The following is an 18,659-nucleotide window of genomic DNA, read 5'->3' as shown; positions in this document are numbered from 1 at the left end:
GCTGCTGTAGCACCGCCTGGGCAGGACAGGGAGAGCCAGGTATACCCTCCGCCCCAGCCTGTATCGGGGATGGGAGCGCTCACACCCTGGGGCCCTGAGTTGGGACGGAGGGAGGCCCCCGTGTACCAGGGATGCTGTAAGGGCGAACAGGGGCACCCAGCCACGCACCCAAGATCTTCTAGGGGGGGAGAGTGGCACCCACACACTCAGGATCTTGTAGGGGGGGACAAGGGCATCCACACTCCGGGATCCTCTGCAGAGGGACGGACACCCACACATCCAGGATTCTGTATGGGGGCAGAGGTACCCGGACACCTGGGCTCCTGGATGGGGGATGGGGGGCACCGAAACATCCGGGATCTTACCTGGGAGGACAGCGGCGCCTGCACCCTGACATGAGACGGGGGAGGGGGGAGCAGGAGCATTTCCCAGTTCCAGGCTGTCCCCGTCTGACCAAGGCACAGAGCTCACAAGCAGAGTTTAAAGCTCCAGCTGCCAGGCAGCAAAATAAGCCGGGCTCCCTGGCTGGTGCCTTTGATCCCAGCGCCTGGGGAGGCTGAGGCTGGCGGATCGCTTGCGCTCAGGAGTTCTGGGCTGCAGGGGGCTGTGCCGATCGGGTATCTGCATTACGTTCAGCATCAATATGGTGATCCCTGGGAAGCTTGGGGTCCCCAGGTTGCCTAAGGAGGGGTGAACCGGCCCAGGTCGGAAACAGAGCAGGTCAAAACTCCTGTGCCGATCAGTAGTGGGGTTGTGCCTGTGAGTAGCCCCTGCAGCGTAGCCTGGGCAAGACAGTGAAACACAGTCTCTTTTTATACAGACACCCCCTGCAGAGCCTGGATGGGGGGATGGGAGCACCCACATGCTGGGGATTCTGACTTGGGGGGAGGGATGCCCCCCTGCACACGGATCTTGAAAAGGGGAACAGAGACACCCACACACCACAGAGACTGCAGGGGGGGATGGGAGCACCCACACGCTGGGGATTCTGACTTGGGGGGAGGGACGCACCCAAGCAACACGGATCTTGAAAAGCGGAACAGTGACACCCACAGAGCCTGGATGGGAGCAGGGGAACCATACATGGGAGCTAGTTCATGGGGTGGGGGACACACCCATATGCTCCGTTGCACCATTCTTAATGAGAAGAACGGGGGCATCCGCACAACACGGATCCTTAACGGGCGGGGGGACACCCACACACTCCACTATTAACCAGGAGGGACAGGGGCACCAGACACCCCCAGTAGCATGGAGAACACCCACATCCACCGGATCCCTCATGGGGGGTAAGACAGATGGGATTATAATGGGGCCCAGCGCACCCACGCACCAGGGATTGTTAAGGGTTGAAGGGACAGGGACACCCACACACACTGAGATCACGTCCTTGGAGGAACGCAAACCCTCCACAGAAGGACCTGGTCTGTTCCATGATGGCAGCCTAGCCTGGGTGAGTCAAAGTCTCCTTTTATACAGGCACGCCCCAGAGATCCTGACTAGGGGAGAGAGACACCCACCCACCAGAGATCCTTAATGGTCTAGGGTGCACCCACACACCAGGGATTCTTATGGGCGGGAAGAATGGAGACAGCCAGACACACTGAGGTCACTTCCTCCCAGGAGCCTGGGCCAGACAGGGAGACACAGTCCCCCTTTACATATCTGCCAGACAACCTGCCTCCCACTCCCTCCACACAATGTTCTTCTCTGGAGGTGAAGCCAGGGAAACCACATGGAGGATTCTTATCTGGGGAACGGAGGGGACCCACTTACCACCAGAGATTCTTGAGGGCAGGAGGAACAGGGACTCCCACCTCTGTAGCATGGGGGTGGGTCGCCTGCTGGGATCATCTGGGCATATTTCACCTCGTCAGTTCCCTGCCATTGCCTTGGGGGCCCCTTGTTCGCTGCCTCTGGCACCCAGTTTAGCCTCCTTCCTGAGAGCTGAAACGCTTTGATCTATCTAAGGTCTGTGGGATCAATACGTGTCATGGTGTAATTCTGTGTTATTCGGGGGTCAGACTAGCTGAGCTAATGGCCCCTTCTGCCCTTAAACGCCATGAAAACATTTCCCTGGTTTCTCCTTGCGCCTGACAGACACCACGGTGAGGGGCCCAATAGAAGGTCCTGGACACAGCGCTCTGGCTCTTACTTTACTTGGGGACGTCAGCGCTTTCCTAGCAAAGCTGCTGCTAAAGCGCTGGATTTGGGGAACGGTTCGGCTCCGGTTCAGAGATCTGCCTGCGGGGTGTGAACCTGCCACGAGGAGCGGGAAACGCAACCAGCACCGGGAGGCGTTGGCTGAGCTCCAGGCTGCCCCCGTGTGGCCAACGCTTAGAACTGAGCAGCGGAGTTTAAAGCTGGCGCTGGGAGGGAGCTGAACACGCGGGGCACGAAGGCTCCTGCGTGTGACGCTTGTTGGGTGGGCAGCTGAGCGTAGCTGATTGCCGGGGTTCAGGGCTGCACCCCGGGGTGCTGAGCAGGTGTCTGTGCTCAGGTTGGCCTCGCTATGCTGGTTTCTGGGAAGTTTGGGGCCACCAGTTCCCCCTAGGGAGAGGGGAGCCAGCCCAGGAAAGGAGGCCGGCAAAACTCTGGTACCAATTGGCAGTGGGACTGCCCCTGTGAAGAGCCGCTGCAGCCCCGCCAGGTAGAGCCAGTCTCTCTTTATGCAGCCCCCCTCCGACCCCATTCCTCAGGACGAGGGTTGTGCTCAAAGATCTGTGCCCCGTGTTTTAACCTCCATGTGAAGCGCACAGTGCAAATAACCCTCAGCGCATCAGCTCAGTGCCAGGCTCCACTTCCACCCGCTCAGAACACAGAGCTCCCAGGCTGAGCCTGAAATTGGAAGCAGGAGACCTTGTAACCAGCCGGGCCCCGTGGCTGGTGCCTGTGATCCCAGCGCCTGGGGAGGCTGAGGCTGGCGGATCGCTTGAGCTCAGGAGTTCTGGGCTGTAGGGGACTGTGCCAATCAGGTGTCCGCACTAAGTTCAGCATCAATATGGTGATCCCGGGGGAGCTTGGGGTCCCCAGGTTGCCTAAGGAGGGGTGAACCGGCCCAGGTCGGAAATGGAGCAGGTCAAAACTTCTGTGCCAATCAGTAGTGGGATCGCACCTGTGAGTAGCCCCTGCAGCGTAGCCTGGGCAAGACAGTGAGACACAGTCTCTTTTTATACAGACACCCCCGCAGAGCCTGGAGGGGGGATGGGAGCACCCACACGCTGGGGATTCTGACTTGGGGGGAGGGATGCCCCCTGCCACACGGATCTTGAAAAGGGGAACAGAGACACCCACAGAGCCTGGGGGCAGGCAGGGGAAACCACACACGGGAGCTAGTTCATGGGGTGGGGGACAGAGACACCCACCAGAGATCCTGGATTGGAGCACCCACATGATGGGATCTTGAACTGGGAGGAGGGAAGCACCATGTACCAGAGGTTCTGAAGGGGGAACAGGGACACCCACACACCAGGTATCTTGCAGCAAGAGCTGCGGTCTTCATTTACACACGGCAGTGATGGGGAATTAACCAAATCCCGTGCGGAGCTTGTTCCACTAGATGATTAGCCTCACTGAAGTACCCAGACCTTTTAACAATAAGAAGTGAAATGAAATGGCCACATGATGGCAAGAGATCCTGAGAAACGTGTTAGTCTCTAAGGTGCCACACATACTCCTGTTATTTTGAGGATACAGACTAACACGGCTGCTCCTCTGAAACCGAAGAGATGAGAAGCCATGTTCTTGTTCAATGTGCATTGAAGCTGAAAAGGGAGATGTTTCCTCTTTGATTCCTAAGCCCCCAACTCTAATCCACTAAACACCCCTTTCCTCCCACAGCCAGGACTAAAACCCAGGAGTCATAACTAGTGGCCCCCCTTAACCTTCTCTCTGTGAGGAAGAAGAAGCTCTGAGACCCCTGTGCTGTCCCCTTGCCACCCTGCCTGGGCTGCACTTGGAACCCAATGGGGTTTCCTTGGGCAGTTCTGAATCTTGCTCCCAGGAAGGGTGAAATTTTAGGAGCAGGTTCCAAATAGTGCAATTAACCAGCCAGAAGGGGCAGCAGGTATCAGTGTAGGAGCCATTGAAATCATCACAGCAAAGTAGTTCAGGGAAACTGTTATTAATGACGTGTGAGTGAAAGGTGAGAATCTGATGGTGTCAGTGTCACACTAGAGGGCGCTGAGATGGTTTTAAATTTGTCATCCAAACCCAGCCACCACCTAGCACATGTTTTAACCTCTTCTTCTCTTACCGTAGCTCCTTATCAGGGAAGGGGAGAGAGCAAACGAGCAATAGAAACAGAGACCTAGTGACCGGAGCAAACATTTCTTTGCTCCTTGCTTGGCTCTGTCAGTTATTCGGGTACAAACTCACCCCCCACCCACTGTCTGGGCTGGGCTCAGTGGGCAGGAAGAGCTCAGCTGTCAGTGGGACTTGGGGAGCTCGGGACATTGCTGTGAGCTGCTTGAACGTTTAGGTGAAAACCACCTAAACACGGACACAAGGTCTAGGCTGCAGTAACTCATCTTGCATCTGCGGCTGTTGAAGCTACAAGGCAGAGGACTAAGTACAATATTTAAACTGATGTTTGACCTCAGAGAATAAAACAAATGTGTCTGTGAAAAGAGGGGAGTCGAGTTCAATCCCTTGTCACCATAAATGTGCAAACCAGGAACCTGTTGCTTTGCATTCCTGATGTGTCGCCATCATGTGGCTATTCTCATAGACTCATAGACTTTAAGGTCAGAAGGGACCATTATGATCATCTAGTCTGACCTCCTGCACAACGCAGGCCACAGAATCTCACCCACCCACTTCTATAACAAACCTCCAACCTATGTGTGAGTAACCTATTCTGTCTCAGTCCCTTTAATTAAAAATTTGTGTTTTTTTCATAGAAACTATATTTTCCTCGTAGAGACTCGGGGCAGATTAATCTACAAAGGGAAGGGGATTCCAAGGCAGTTCTGGTGGAGAAGGGAACGTTTTCAGCATCACTAAATTATTTTGTTGTGCCTCACAGAGAGAGAAAGAGAGAGAGAAAATAAACCTATTAATTTGAGCTACCGACACAGTTCACAGCATGAAATACACAATTTTGTGTTCAATGAGTTGTGTTCATTTACATAATATGAAAAATATGTATTAGGCAATGCATGAAAACCTCACGGCATTGAACAACCCACTTGATCTAGTCAATGTACTACAGAATATTTAAAGAAGTTAAGAAAGATGTGCTTATAAATTAACATGTGCCATTTACACACGCACAAGACACAGAAGAAACTGAATTATTTGAGCTACTAAAATTTCCATTTTCTCACAGCATTTTAGGTCTCAAAGTTGTTTCAATTTGCTTATTTTTTTGGAACTAGAAATGGGGAAAGAGTACACTGAAGTCAGTGGAATTACCGCAGTGAGGGATTAGTCTCATTATTTGTCACTAACAAAACCTTTGTTAACACAGAGTTAACTTTGACTGTGACTATCGCTTACCTTCCACTCAAACTCTGGAAAAACAGGGAATACAGAGTGAGGGTACATGCCCAGATAACCTTAACTCTGCCCTCTAGAAGAGAATCCCTGATAGCATATGAGAACAAGGAAAGGTTTGGGGACAAATTACAGCTACTTCCCAAGAGTTTGTTTCTTCTGTAATTAATTGATCCTGGCCCCATCAATTGATCCTGGCCTGGTGTCTGGCTGTGGAATTTACTATTTACTATTTTTATCCCAGCATATTTAAAGATGAAACTGCTTTACAAAAGCTCCTTTATTCTAGGTGATACAAACAGGTCACTTCCCAGCTATTTCAAGGAGATGGAATTTTCCTGACCCACAGGGAACTTAAACTAACATGCTCAAGATCACACATTCCTTAGGAGAAAACGAAGGGGAAAAAAAACAAAACCCACCAAACCGTTGCTGTTTCTCCCCAAATGATCAATGAGACCAGAAAGTGAGACTGTGCAATTAACTGTCTGTACTACACTGACTCTGCAGTTACTTGGATGCAGACACACCCAGCTCTACGGTTGGTAAACGTACAGAGACTCTGCTGCTGCTCATGAACTAGCAGCACATGACCTCTGAACAGCTGCCATTTGAATGCATCTGAAAGTTACAAGGAACAACGATCTGTGTTAAAGGAAGGCTGCCATTTACTAGAGCCCCAGTTGATGCCGTGTGCACAAAGAGGGGATTGAATGTGTAACAGGGAGTTTGGTAAATCTTGGTTATTTTAGTTTTGTAACAGGCTCCTGTCCACCCCCAGTAGAGTTTTCAGCCCCAATGGCAACTTACTTACCAAATGTAATACAGACTAGTCCATGCCTCCCAAGTGGATGTGGTTCTTGTTCTTCTGCACATTGTAGCCCATGGAGGCCAAGGACCTGCAAATGTGACTTCATGTGCCGTTGTTTAATTGATGAAAACAAACCTAGACACTTAGAGGATTGGAACTGATTTCATCTGGGGACATGTTTGCTAGGTGTTTATGCATTTGCACAGGAAAATGTTTAGTGTGTCTATTCATTTTGGGGACCCCTGTTTAGTGGATATCCTGAACATACTGGAAAGGAAATTATTTTTATTGTAGGAACAGGTTTGTGAAGGGGCATTTGGATTTGAACCAAAGACTACTTAATCTGCAGTCAAACACTCTACCACTGAGCTATACCCCCATCACATTTAGATTGGCAAGTCAGTGATCTGAAGGATTTTGAATTTTAGTAATTGTAGATTTACCTATCTCCTAGAACTGGAAGGACCTTGAAAGGTTATCCTAGTCCAGCCTCCTGCCTTCACTAGCAGAACCAAGTACTGATTTTTGCCACAAACGCACTCTCCTCATGCTCCAGCCAGAAGGGAAAGGAGCAGGAATTCTTGCTGTTCAGCCATGGACACACTTACACAAGGGCACAGCACTGTGTGTGTTGTGGAAGCTGGTCTGAGGAAACAACTGGAATTGATCACTCAGTGAGAACAGAACTAGAGTGCAGTGAAAACTACATGCTTAAACAAGTAGTTGTGGCTGAGTGGTTAAGGTGATGGAGTAGAAATACATTGGGGTCTCCCTACACAGGTTTGAATTCTGCCAACTATGGAAGAAGTTGTGGTTCTTTAGTTTCAATGGAGCTGGGTCTTGTCTCACTCTTAAGCTATGTCTACATGAAAGAATAATGTGGCTTTAGTTAAAGTGTTTTAATTGAACAGCTGTTGCATGTCCACCCTATGCCCTTGTGTCACCAGAGCACATCCATGCTAGCATCTCTTGGATTGCCACAGAGAGCAGTGCACTGTGGGTAGCTTTCCCACTGTGCAGCTGGCTGCAGGGTGCTTTGGGAAGGGTTTGCAATGCCTCACAGGCTGGTACAGCAACACATGATGGAGGTTTCTATCCCATTGGTCCATGGGCATCCTACTAGATTGCCAGCTGCTTTCCAACTGCAATGTGCGTGGTGGGGTAGAGAGCGTGTGTGTGTGGAGGGGGACAGACAGTGTGTGCGTTGCGGAAGAGTGAGTGTGTCGCACACTGTCTCTAAGTTCAGACAGCTGCTGGAAGCAACCAGTGCTGAGGCAGGGGACAGCCCTGACATCAGCCCCCCTTCTCTCCCTGGCTCGGCTCAGCTCAGCACAGCACTCTCTGTCACACGCACACACACTGCTGCCTGCTTAGCTCTGTGTCAGGGGTGCTGGAACAGGGGGTTTAGAGGGCCATGGCCCCACCACTCTTTACTGGCTGTTAGGACAAATGATGGAGGGGGGGGGTGAAGGGTGCAGTCTTGGAGAAGAGGTGTTCTGTGGGTGTGGCCTTGTGGGGAGAGGTGGTGTGAGTGGGGGTCCTTAGGGAAGGGGTGTCATGGGGGTGCCACAGTTCGGACAACGGTGCCCCCCCATTGTAAGGAAGCTCCTGCCGCCCCTGCTCTGTGTTGGCAGAGCGGGAGAGAGCAGCATCCACGGCAGTGATTTGCTCTCTGGGGCTCCGGCAGGGGGGCTCGGGAGGTGATTTAAAGGACCCGGGGCTCTGGCCGCTGCAGGGAGCCCTGGGCCCTTTAAATCACCAGCCTGGGGAAGCCGGGCCGGGCTGGCACAGCGTAACGGCTCTTGCCGGTACCCCATACCGGAACATACCGGCTTACTTTCACCTCCGGAAGGTCCTCACGCAGATCAATAACTGGTTAAAAGATAGGAAACAAAGGGTAGGAATAAATGGTCAGTTTTCCGGATGGAAACAGGTAACCAGTGGTGTCTGTACTGGGACCAGGACTAGTCAACATATTCATAAATGATCTGCTAAACAGTGAGCTGACAAAATGTGCAGATGGTCCAAAACTACCGGCTTGCCGCCTAGAACGAACGCTCCTTGAGTGGGGTGATCCACAGGGAGTAGCTCAAACCTCCAAAGTGCCTGCCAGGGGCAGGACATTAGCACAGCAAGGGAGGGGTGTGGCAGTGACATCACAAAGGCCTTTTGCAGGACCTCAGACTATTGGTCAAAGGTGGTGGGGAGGTGGTGACCTCACAGAGAGATGCTGACATCAGCCAGGCAGGACAGGGGCGAGGGGCCAGGGAAACCTCAGAGACCCCTGTGGCTTTGCTTCAGCAAGTCTCCTTCTCCAGGTCTCTCTTTGAGGACAGAGAGAGTATTCGGGTTCACGTACGTGAGCACCAGGAGGAACCTCTTTCGAGTTTTCTCCTTCCCTTTTCCTGATTTTACTAGAAAACAGCCGTCCCTGTTTAGAAGGTAAGAGCCTCCTCGAGGTTTGAATCCTGTTCAGTCTGATCCATCTGGTGACAGTTGAATTCTAGGCATGGAAAACACGAGCTTAAGGAGGCAGAATTTTATTTCGCACCTGGGATTTTGTCCCTTAGAATCACTGGGGACATTAGGGTTTGTCCTTTTGGTTTCACCTTTTCCTCCATCCATCCCTTCCTTCTTTCTCTTTGTCTGTTGTTTCTTTTGTCCTTTCACCTGTTCCCCTCCCAACACCAGGAGCGGTGTGTGTGTGTGTGTGTGTGTTGCGGAGGAGTGCTCTGCAGCTCCCACTGTGGGAGGTCCACCCAAAAATGTGGGGCTGAAATAGTGCTCGGGCAGTGATCCCCACCGGTGACCTGGGCCATCCTTTGGGCTCTCTGGTGAGAACCCTCAGCCTCCCGTCCTCAGTCTCTACCCTGATTGGCTGAGCAGGGGGTTATTGACAGGGAGGAGACTCAGGTCCTTGTTGTTCTCTTTGAAGACCAAGGAAATAAGTCAGAACCAGTTCTATGTTTGATGAATTTTGCTGCTTCTCTGCATTAATGGTCTCTGAGCAGTTCATGATTCTCTCTAACATTGCAGTTCTCCTCAAATACTTGCTGAATAATTACTGTGCACTGTTGTTGGTGTGGAGCTCATCTGAGAGCACTTTATTCAGGTCATTCAGTGTCTGAAATTCAAGATCCGATGGTTAGTTTGAAAATCAGGGCTCTTGGGTCCTATTCCCAACTCTGCCACTGGCTGGCTGTGTGACCTAAGACAAGTCAGTTCTCCTTTCTTAGTCTTAGCGTCTCCCTCTTTCAAGTAGGGATCATAATGATCCGCTCCTACCTAGCTCAACACACTGTCTCTCCCCACACACACTCACTGTCTCCACACTGCAGTTGGAAAGCAGCTGGCAATCTAGTAGGATGCCAATGGAACAATGGGAGAGAGAAACCTGCATCACTGAAAGTACAACCATGGAGACACCACACACCAGCCTTCCCTGCCTAGCAAGGCTCAAACCTCCACAGAAAGACCCCTATGTTGTTATACCGCAGCTCCCTAAGGCCTCAGCCACAACCACTTAACACGGGAGCCTTTCTACACTTGGGTTCTGTTCTCACTGAAGGGTCATTTCCAGTGGTTTGCTCACACCAGCTTCCCCAGCACACTCACTGCTGTGCAGCTCTGTACGTGTGGCCGTGGCTGAGCAGCAAGAATTCCTGCCCATTTCCCTATTGGCTGGAGCATGGCCAGAGTGTGTTTGTGGTTAATGACGTTGCTGTAGATTGTTTGTTTCCTGCCTTGGCAATTCAGACAGTCCCTTTCCCCAACATATCTCCAGCACATCCGAGCTCCCTGCATCCATGTCACGTTCCTCAGCCGGGCTGCATCAGGGGAGGGCAGAGAGCAGCAGCTTCTGATGCTCCCCTCCCAGCACAGCCCAGGTTGGATGGGGACAGTGACCAGGACCCATGGAGCACATAGTGTTGCTCCTTGCTCCCCCCAACCCTCTATGGGGCCACGGAGGGACGCTGGGGGTGGGTGAGCTGTATCTTTGTGTCAACACTTGCCCCTCTCCCCACAATGTTCCCCCACTGTGTCCAAGCAGGGCGAAATGTGGGAGCCCCCCAGGAAGCCGTGTCTGACACTACACTGGAGTGTGCACCTTTGCACTGCCGCAGGGTGCTTCTTTGAACACCGAGTGCCCCGCAGATCTGGGACCCATGGAAAAGTCTCCCCATGTCGTCCCAAGCGCTAGAGGAGCTCCCATCCCCCGCTTTGGCCCAGGGGCTGCAGCAGGGACACTGAGCTTCTCTGGTCTCAGGGCTGCAGCGGGGGGGGGGGGGAGGAGTAAATGAGTGAGCAGGGTGGGGCCAGTGGGGAAGGGGTGAAACAGAGGTGCCCAGTGGATGGGGCCGTGGGTGGAAGGCGTGGAAGGGTTGAAAGAGGGCAGGGCCGCAGGCAGAAGTGTTTGGGGCCATGGTTCTGGTGCCAGCGCTGCTGCCCCTGTTCTCCCTTTCCCTGGGTTTTGGCATCACTAGCCCCTGCTTAGCCAGTAGGGTTCAGTGGTCCCCAAAATGTGGGGCATGATTCCTAGGGAGACACAGAGGAACATTCATGGGGGCACCTCAGGGCCCAAGCCAGGCCCCATGGAGGGCAAGGAGGGAGCACCACTCAGCCCCACACTGTCCCAGCTCTTCCCCAACCCCACCCTCAGCCTGGGCCCCTGACTCCCAGCACAGCCTCGACCCCCTTACCCCTGTCTGCACCCCTCTCCCCAGCAAGCAACAGCCCCACTCCCAGCCCCGGTTTTTGACTGCGGCTTCCGAGGGGCCACAGCCATGGATAAGAGGGCACAGTGTGAAATGTTTGGGGACCACTGGTTTAGGGTGATTGTTGTGTATTTGGTTGTCATGGATTTTGTTACTATGGCAACTGAGTTAGACTATTAAGGGATAGCTCAGCCGGTTTCAACCGGCTGAGTGAACTCTCTGTCTCTGTAAATAAAATGGAGGTTTTGGTTAGCTGTCTGCTCTCTGGCCTCAAGTGATTGCTTCCTACACCGGCTGCCCCAAGGATATAACAGTGATGTTCTCAATCACTTCTACAAAGTCCAATAAAAGCTATTCCTCACCCACCCACCCCTCCATCAGGACTGACTAGGTATGTTCTGCTGCCCATCACTCATGCAGGAAGGATAATAACATTTCATTCCACTCAATCCTAAAGTGATTTGTAACCCACCACTAGCCGAAACTGGTCATTTTGGGAAAGTGGCCCCATCATGCTGCATAGCTAGGCAGAGTAGGTGAGTCTGTGCAAACACGGTCTGTTCCTGAAGTCTTTCCCCCAGCTCCTCACTAGATGTGAGGGGGGAGCTCATTCAGCCCCTGCTTCCGCTTAGTATTTAAAAACTCCTTATTGGCCCTATCTCTGCTGGCCTTAGATTCCTCCTCCTGTCTTTTTTTTGACAGTTCTGATGAGGTGGCAGAGTGGTTAAGGTGGTGGACTGCTAATCAATTGTGCTCTGCACACATGGGTTTGAATCCCATTTTCATCGGATGCATTTAGTCTTCACCCCTCCTTTGTAGACAACCATCTCCCCCTTTGGTACAATGACAGATCAAACAATGTTGCTTCTTGCAAACAAAAACCTTCTCAGAAACTCAGATTCCCCCCTTGCTTTAAATAAAATGTCTAAATCCCAGATTTCTTAAAAAAAAAAATTCTCTAGTCCCATATTTCTTAGTTTTTATCTCAAAAGGTAACATCCTCATCATCTCCCCCAAACACACCGGGACCTCCCCCAAATAATTGAAATACTCCCATCCTGAGCAAGGCTACAACAGTGAACCACAGCTAGTGTCTAGGCCAAGCTGTTCTGAAGGAGGCAACTCCAAAATTTTCTCCCTGCTTCCCTTGGCAAGGTCTGACTGAGAAAACAAAATTCCCCAAACTGAAAATTTTCTGCTGAGAACCCAATACTAGTCTGTTTGGGGACTTTGGTTTGAATGTATTAATATTATTCTCTTCTGATTTCTGATCAGTTCAGTCTTTGTCCTCCAGGTGTATTTCCAGCTGTTGAGTTGTGGGGGAGAGAGGCCAAGTCATGATGTCTCTTCCCCTCTTTCATAGTTTCTTCCCACTTGCTAGGAAGCTCCTTTGCTACGATGTGAGTCAAGCAGTGTCCATTGTCGCTGTGCTATCTCGGAGAAGCCTGCATTGTACACGGTTCCTGGGCTAGTCCTTGGGAGTGTGGATCCCTTCAATGGGCCAGCAGCGAGTCTGGCTCCTCCATTGTCACACCAGAAAGGCTGGCGATGGGCATTTCCCAACCCATATCTCAGTAACACACACAGGCCTTGGCTACACTTGCAAATTTGCAGCGCTGCAGCAGGGTGTGAAAACACCCTCTCCAGCGCTGCAAATTGCGGCGCTGCAAAGCGCCAGTGTGGTCAAAGCCCCAGCGCTGGAAGCGCGGCTCCCAGCTCTGTCCGTTATTCCCCACAGGGAGGTGGAGTACGGACAGCGCTGGGAGAGCTCTCTCCCAGTGCTGGCGCTTTGACTACACTTAGCGCTTCAAGTGCAAGTGTAGCCAAGCCCACAGAGCAAAACTTCATAACTTCCCAACCAATGCGAGCACACACAATCCAACACGATATTAATGTTCAACAGATCGAGACTTTTGAAATGACACCTCACCAGGCAGACTTTGTACAAACCATGTCATCATTATATGAGAGTGGTGAATATGGGGCTTGCAAGGTGCTGCTTTGAGCACAGAGTGCCACACCTGGGCTTACATTGCAATGGAGACGTACCCTTAGAGTCCATCTCTCCTGGGATAAAGAGGGCAGCAGGGCTGGCCTGGGTCATCTGACTTGGGCTCCTGGAGCTAAAGCTGAGGGGCAGATATTTGTGTTCATGCTGAAGCCTGGGTTCAGAAACCCTCCCCTCGCATGGGGCCTCAGAGGTTGGGCTCAAGCCCATATGTCTGCATTGTAATTTTATAGTCTTGCAGCCCAAGCCCCATTACCCTGCGTCAGCTGACCTGGGCTTTGAGACAGGTGCCCTGGGTGTGTTAATCACAGTGTAGACATAACATTAGGCTACGTCTCCAGTGCAATGAAACACCCTCGGCTGGCCCGTGTCACATTAATCAGGGTCATGTGGCTTGGCCTGGAGTAAAGTTGCAATGTCCGTGTCTGGGCTCAGGCTCAGTCCCCTGGTCTAGGAGCCCAGAAGGTTAGGAGGGAGTTTAGCGAGTGGAAATGGTAAAACCGCAGTGGAGTATTACCCTGGACTCAATGGCATTTCTCCACTGGTCTGTCTGCTCTGGGGCAGGGACAATAACACGTCCTGCTGCATTCGTTATTTCATAGGGTGGTTTAGGATTTTCATTCTCAGACACTGGGCACAAAGCAGGACTCAACCCTCGGCATAAACTAAATGAGCTGCCCACAGATTCTGGCAACTGCAATGAGCCATTTGGTGTGAGAGCTCAGACCTGCCCCTATCCCAGTTTTGGTGTCCTCATTAGAAAAAGATGTTGTGAAATTGGAGCTGGGGCAGCAAAGAGCCATCAAATGTTCTGAGGGCTGGAGAAAAATGCCTTCTAGTGAGCTATTGAATGAGCTCAACCTGTTTAGCTGATCAAAAGATTGAAAGGTGACATCATTGAAGTGTTGAAGGACCTTAATCGAGAGAAAAGATTGGGTATTAAAGCAGAGAAAGGCATAACAAGCCCCAATGGCTGGACGGTGAAAAGAGACAAATTCATATTACAACTAAGGCACAAATATTCAACAGCGAAGATGATTCACCACAGGAACAAGCTATCAGGGAAAGCGGTGGATTCTCCATCTCCTGATGTCATTTAATGAAGACTAGATGCCTTTCTGGAATGTGTTTGCCCGAAAAGTAGCTATTGTGTCATACAGGAGGCCTGTGATAAGCCTGAAAAACTGAGTGTAGCATTGGGAGCAGTGTCTGATGTTTTCCTGTCTAGCCGGCTTGCTTCCTAGAACGAACGCTCCTTGAGTGGGGTGATCCACAGGGAGTAGCTCAAACCTCCAAAGTGCCTGGCCAGGGGCAGGACATTAGCACAGCAAGGGAGGGGTGTGGCAGTGACATCACAAAGGCCTTTTACAGAACCTCAGACTATTGGTCAAAGGTGGTGGTGACCTCACAGAGAGATGCTGACATCAGCCAGGCAGGATGGGGCGAGGGGCCAGGGAAACCTCAGAGACCCCTGTGGCTTTGCTTCAGCAAGTCTCCTTCTCCAGGTCTCTCTCTGAGGACTGAGAGAGTATTCGGGTTCACGTACGTGAGCGCCAGGAGGAACCTCTTTCGAGTTTTCTCCATCCCTTTTAGTGATTTTACTAGAAAACAGCCGTCCCTGTTTAGAAGGTAAGAGCCTCCTCAAGGTTTGAAACCCGTTCAGTCTGATCCATCTGGTGACAGTTGAATTCTAGGCATGGAAAACACGAGCTTAAGGAGGCCGAATTTTATTCTGCTCCTGGGATTTTGTCCCTTAGAATCACTGGGGACATTGGGGTTTGTCTTTTTTGTTTCACCTCTTCCTCCCTCTCTCCCTCCTTTCTCTTTGTCTCTTGCTTCTTTTGTCCTTTTTCCTGTTCCCCTCCCAACACCAGGAGGTGCGTGTCATGGAGGAGTGCTCTACAGCTTCCACTGTGGGAGGTCCACCCAAAAATGTGGGGCTGAATTAGTACTCAGCCAATCAGGGCCGGATTAATCTTTTGTGGGCCCCAGCACCAAACGTTTCTGTTCCCCTCCTAATACCAGGAGCGGGGTGTGTGTGTGTTGCGGGGGAGTGCTCTGCACCTCCCACTGTGGGAGGTCCACCCAAAAATGTGGGGCTGAAATAGTGCTCGGGCAGTGATCCCCACCGGTGACCTGGGCCATCCATTGGGCTCTCTGGTGAGAACCTTCAGCCTCCCGTCCTCAGTCTCTACCCTGATTGGCTGAGCAGGGGGTTACTGATAGGAAGGAGACTCAGGTGCTTGTTGTTCTCTTTGAAGACCAAGTAAATAAGTCAGAACCAGTCATATGTTTGACAAATTTTCCTGCTTCTCTGCATTAATTGTCTCTGAGCAGTTCATGATTCTCTCTAACATTGAGAACTGGTTAAAAGACAGGGAACAAAGGGTAGGAATAAATGGTAAATTCTCAGAATGGAGAGGGGTAACTAGTGGTGTTCCCCAAGGGTCAGTCCGAGGACCAATCCTATTCACCTTATTCATAAATGATCTGGAGAAAGGGGTAAAAAGTGAGGTGGCAAAGTTTGCAGATGACACTAAATTGCTCAAGATAGTTAAGACCAAAGGAGACTGTGGAGAACTTCAAAAAGAGCTCACACAACTAAGTGATTGAACAACAAAATGGCAAACGAAATTTAATGTGGATAAATGTAAAGTAATGCACATTGGAAAAAATAACCCCAGCTATACATACAATATAATGGGGGCTAATTTAGCTACAACAAATCAGGAAAAAGATCTTGAGTCATCATGGATAGTTCTCTGAAGATGTCCACGCAGTGTGCAGAGGCAATCAAAAAAGCAAACAGGATGTTAGGAATCATTAAAAAGGGGATAGAGAATAAGACGGAGGATATATTATTGCCCTTATATAACTCCATGGTACACCCACATCTTGAATACTACGTACAGATGTGGTCTCATCTCAAAAAAGATATACTGGCATTAGAAAAGGTTCAGAGAAGGGCAATTAAAATGATTAGGGGTCTGGAACGGGTCCCATATGAGGAGAGATTAAAGAGGCTAGAACTTTTCAGCTTGGAAAAGAGGAGACTAAGGGGGGACATGATAGAGGTATATAAAATCATGAGTGATGTGGAGAAAGTAGATAAGGAAAAGCTATTTACTTACTCCCATAATACAAGAACTAGGGGCCACCAAATGAAATTAATGGGCAGCAGGTTTAAAACAAATAAAAGGAAGTTCTTCTTCACACAGCGCCCAGTCAACTTGTGGAACTTCTTGCCTGAAGAGGTTCTGAAGGCTAGGACTATAACAGGGTTTAAAAGAGAACTGGATAAATTCATGGAGGTTAAGTCCATGAATGGCTATTAGCCAGGATGAGTAAGGAATGGTGTCCCTAGCCTGTTTGTCAGAGGGTGGAGATGGATGGCAGGAGAGAGATCACTTGATCATTACCTGTTAGGTTCACTCCCTGGGCTGCTTCTGCTCTACAACTATGATTGTCTTTTTACACCAAAATCACTAACTTGAGCAGCCAATTCCATGTACAGTCCTAGTGGTTGTTAGACACTGGTAGCTTTTGCCTGAGGGTAGCTTGGCATCAACCCTCTCTCCCGACCTGGAGCTGATGAACATTCCTGGCTGGAGGGACACACGCTCCTATGAGTCAAAAGGAAAGGAGTTGATAGAAAAGATCACAGGACTGACCCCAAAGAAGGGGGAGCTGCAAAAGGCAGAAGGAGGCAATTCATCTGGGGGAGCTGAGAGACCACGGTGAAGATGGTGCAGAGATCACTATACTGGAATTAGCAAATGTGATTTTTTAAAAAACAAATCTTTGGCCAGCCCTAATCAAGGCATTTCTCACAGTTCTCTCCCATTTGGATTTTCTGATATCTAATAGGAATGACCTCTGATTGAAGCTTTTCCCAAATGCAGAGCATGTGCAGAATCTCTCTCCACTGTGGATTCTACGACGTATGACAAGGTCTGAGCACTCAATGAAGTTTTTCCCGCACTCAGAGGATGTGTAGGGTCTCTCTTGTGTGTATTTTACGATGTGAGATAAGGTTTGAGTTTTGACTGAAGCTTTTCCCACACTCAGAGCACGTGCAGGGTGTCTCTCGTGTGGATTCTCTGATGTACGATAAGATTTGAGCTCCGATTGAAGCTTTTCCCGCACTCAGAGCATGTGTAGGGTGTCTCTCCGGTGTGGATTCTCTGATGTACGATAAGGTCTGAGCTCCGTTTGAAGCTTTTCCCGCACTCAGAGCATGTGTAGGGCGTCTCTCCGGTGTGGATTCTACGATGTTTAATAAGGTCTGAGCTCCGATTGAAGCGTTTCCCGCACTCAGAGCATGCGTAGGGCGTCTCTCCAGTGTGGATTCTACAATGTGTGATAAGGTCTGAGCTCCAACTGAAGCTTTTCCCACATTCCGAGCATGTGTGGGGCTTCTCTCCTGTGTGGATTCTATGATGTTTGATAAGGGTTGATCTCCGACTGAAGCTTTTCCCACACTCAGAGCATGTGTAGGGCAGCTCTCCTGTGTGGATTCTACGATGTGTGATAAGGTGTGAGCTCTGATTGAAGCTTTTCCCACACTCAGAGCATGTGTAGGGCGTCTCTCCAGTGTGGATTCTACGGTGTGTGATAAGCTTTGAGCTGCAACTGAAGCTTTTCCCACACTCAGAGCATGTGTAGGGCAGCTCTCCTGTGTGGATTCTACGATGTGTGATAAGGTGTGAGCTCTGATTGAAGCTTTTCCCACACTCAGAGCATGTGTAGGGCATCTCTCCAGTGTGGATTCTACGGTGTGTGATAAGGTTTGAGCTGCAACTGAAGCTTTTCCCACACTCCGAGCATGTGTAGGGCAGCTCTCCTGTGTGGGTTATCTGATGTGCGATAAGGGTAGAGCTCTGATTGAAGCCTTCCCACACTCAGAGCACATGTAGGGTCTCTCTCCTCTGTGGATTCTCTGATGTGTGAAAAGGTCTGAGCTCTCATTGAAGCTTTTCCCACACTCATGCCATGTGTAATGTGTCTCTTCCAAGTTGATTCTCTTGTGTGTAATAAGGTCTGAGAGGCTACTTAAGTTTTCCTCTGGACTCTGCTGAGTCTCACAGGCTTTTTCTTTTTCTGGCAGTGCACAACTCCCGGAAACATTCCCTTTGGATCTTCCTGATAATGTCCTATGTGATTCTACTTGCTCATCATCTTCCTGTTGAGGATTCTCCTCATTCTCACTCACCATCCCAACACCTGATGGGAGACAGAGAGAATCCAGACCTAGGTCACCCCTGCGCCAGAGAGATAGGAAATCTCAGAGACAGGAAGGGAAAAAGGGATGAACAAACCAAAATATGTGTGGGAGAGATCAAACTTATCAGGAGCTCATTTTCCCCAAACCCTTCCCCAGAGGAGAGAGGAAGGGATCAGTTCTGGGTGTGTATCTCACCACAACACTCAGGGAAAGCGAGATTGGGAGGGACCTGCTGCCAGTTGTCAGTTAGGGTAGGTGGGAAGCCATGAGTGACATCTGCCTAATGATTCCACATCTGAAGGGAACAATCCTGAATTTGGAGAGCTCACAAGGTCTTTGTAGGGCATCCCAAATATTTCCTGTATTCATGGACAGTTTTTGAGATGGTTTAACCAATCCCTCACC

At 50.4% G+C, this 18,659-nt stretch overlaps 1 protein-coding gene across 1 annotated transcript in view; it reads right to left on the bottom strand.

Moving 5' to 3' along the window:
• LOC120375640 (zinc finger protein 850-like) overlaps window positions 1-17,784 on the bottom strand; it is a gene marked incomplete at its 3' end in the record, with an annotated part of 811,498 nt that extends 793,714 nt beyond the window's left edge. Inside the window, exon 1 of the mRNA XM_039496417.1 lies at window positions 17,136-17,784. Coding sequence (XP_039352351.1) covers window positions 17,136-17,784 — 649 coding nt within the window. The remainder of the gene's footprint in view (window positions 1-17,135) is intronic.
• Window positions 17,785-18,659: the final 875 nt, after the last annotated feature.

Source organism: Mauremys reevesii, linkage group 12 (assembly GCF_016161935.1).
Source record: "Mauremys reevesii isolate NIE-2019 linkage group 12, ASM1616193v1, whole genome shotgun sequence".
Taxonomy (NCBI): Eukaryota; Metazoa; Chordata; order Testudines; family Geoemydidae; genus Mauremys; species Mauremys reevesii.
Note: the sequence above shows the minus strand (reverse complement) of the source record. Positions and strands in the feature narration are given on the sequence as shown.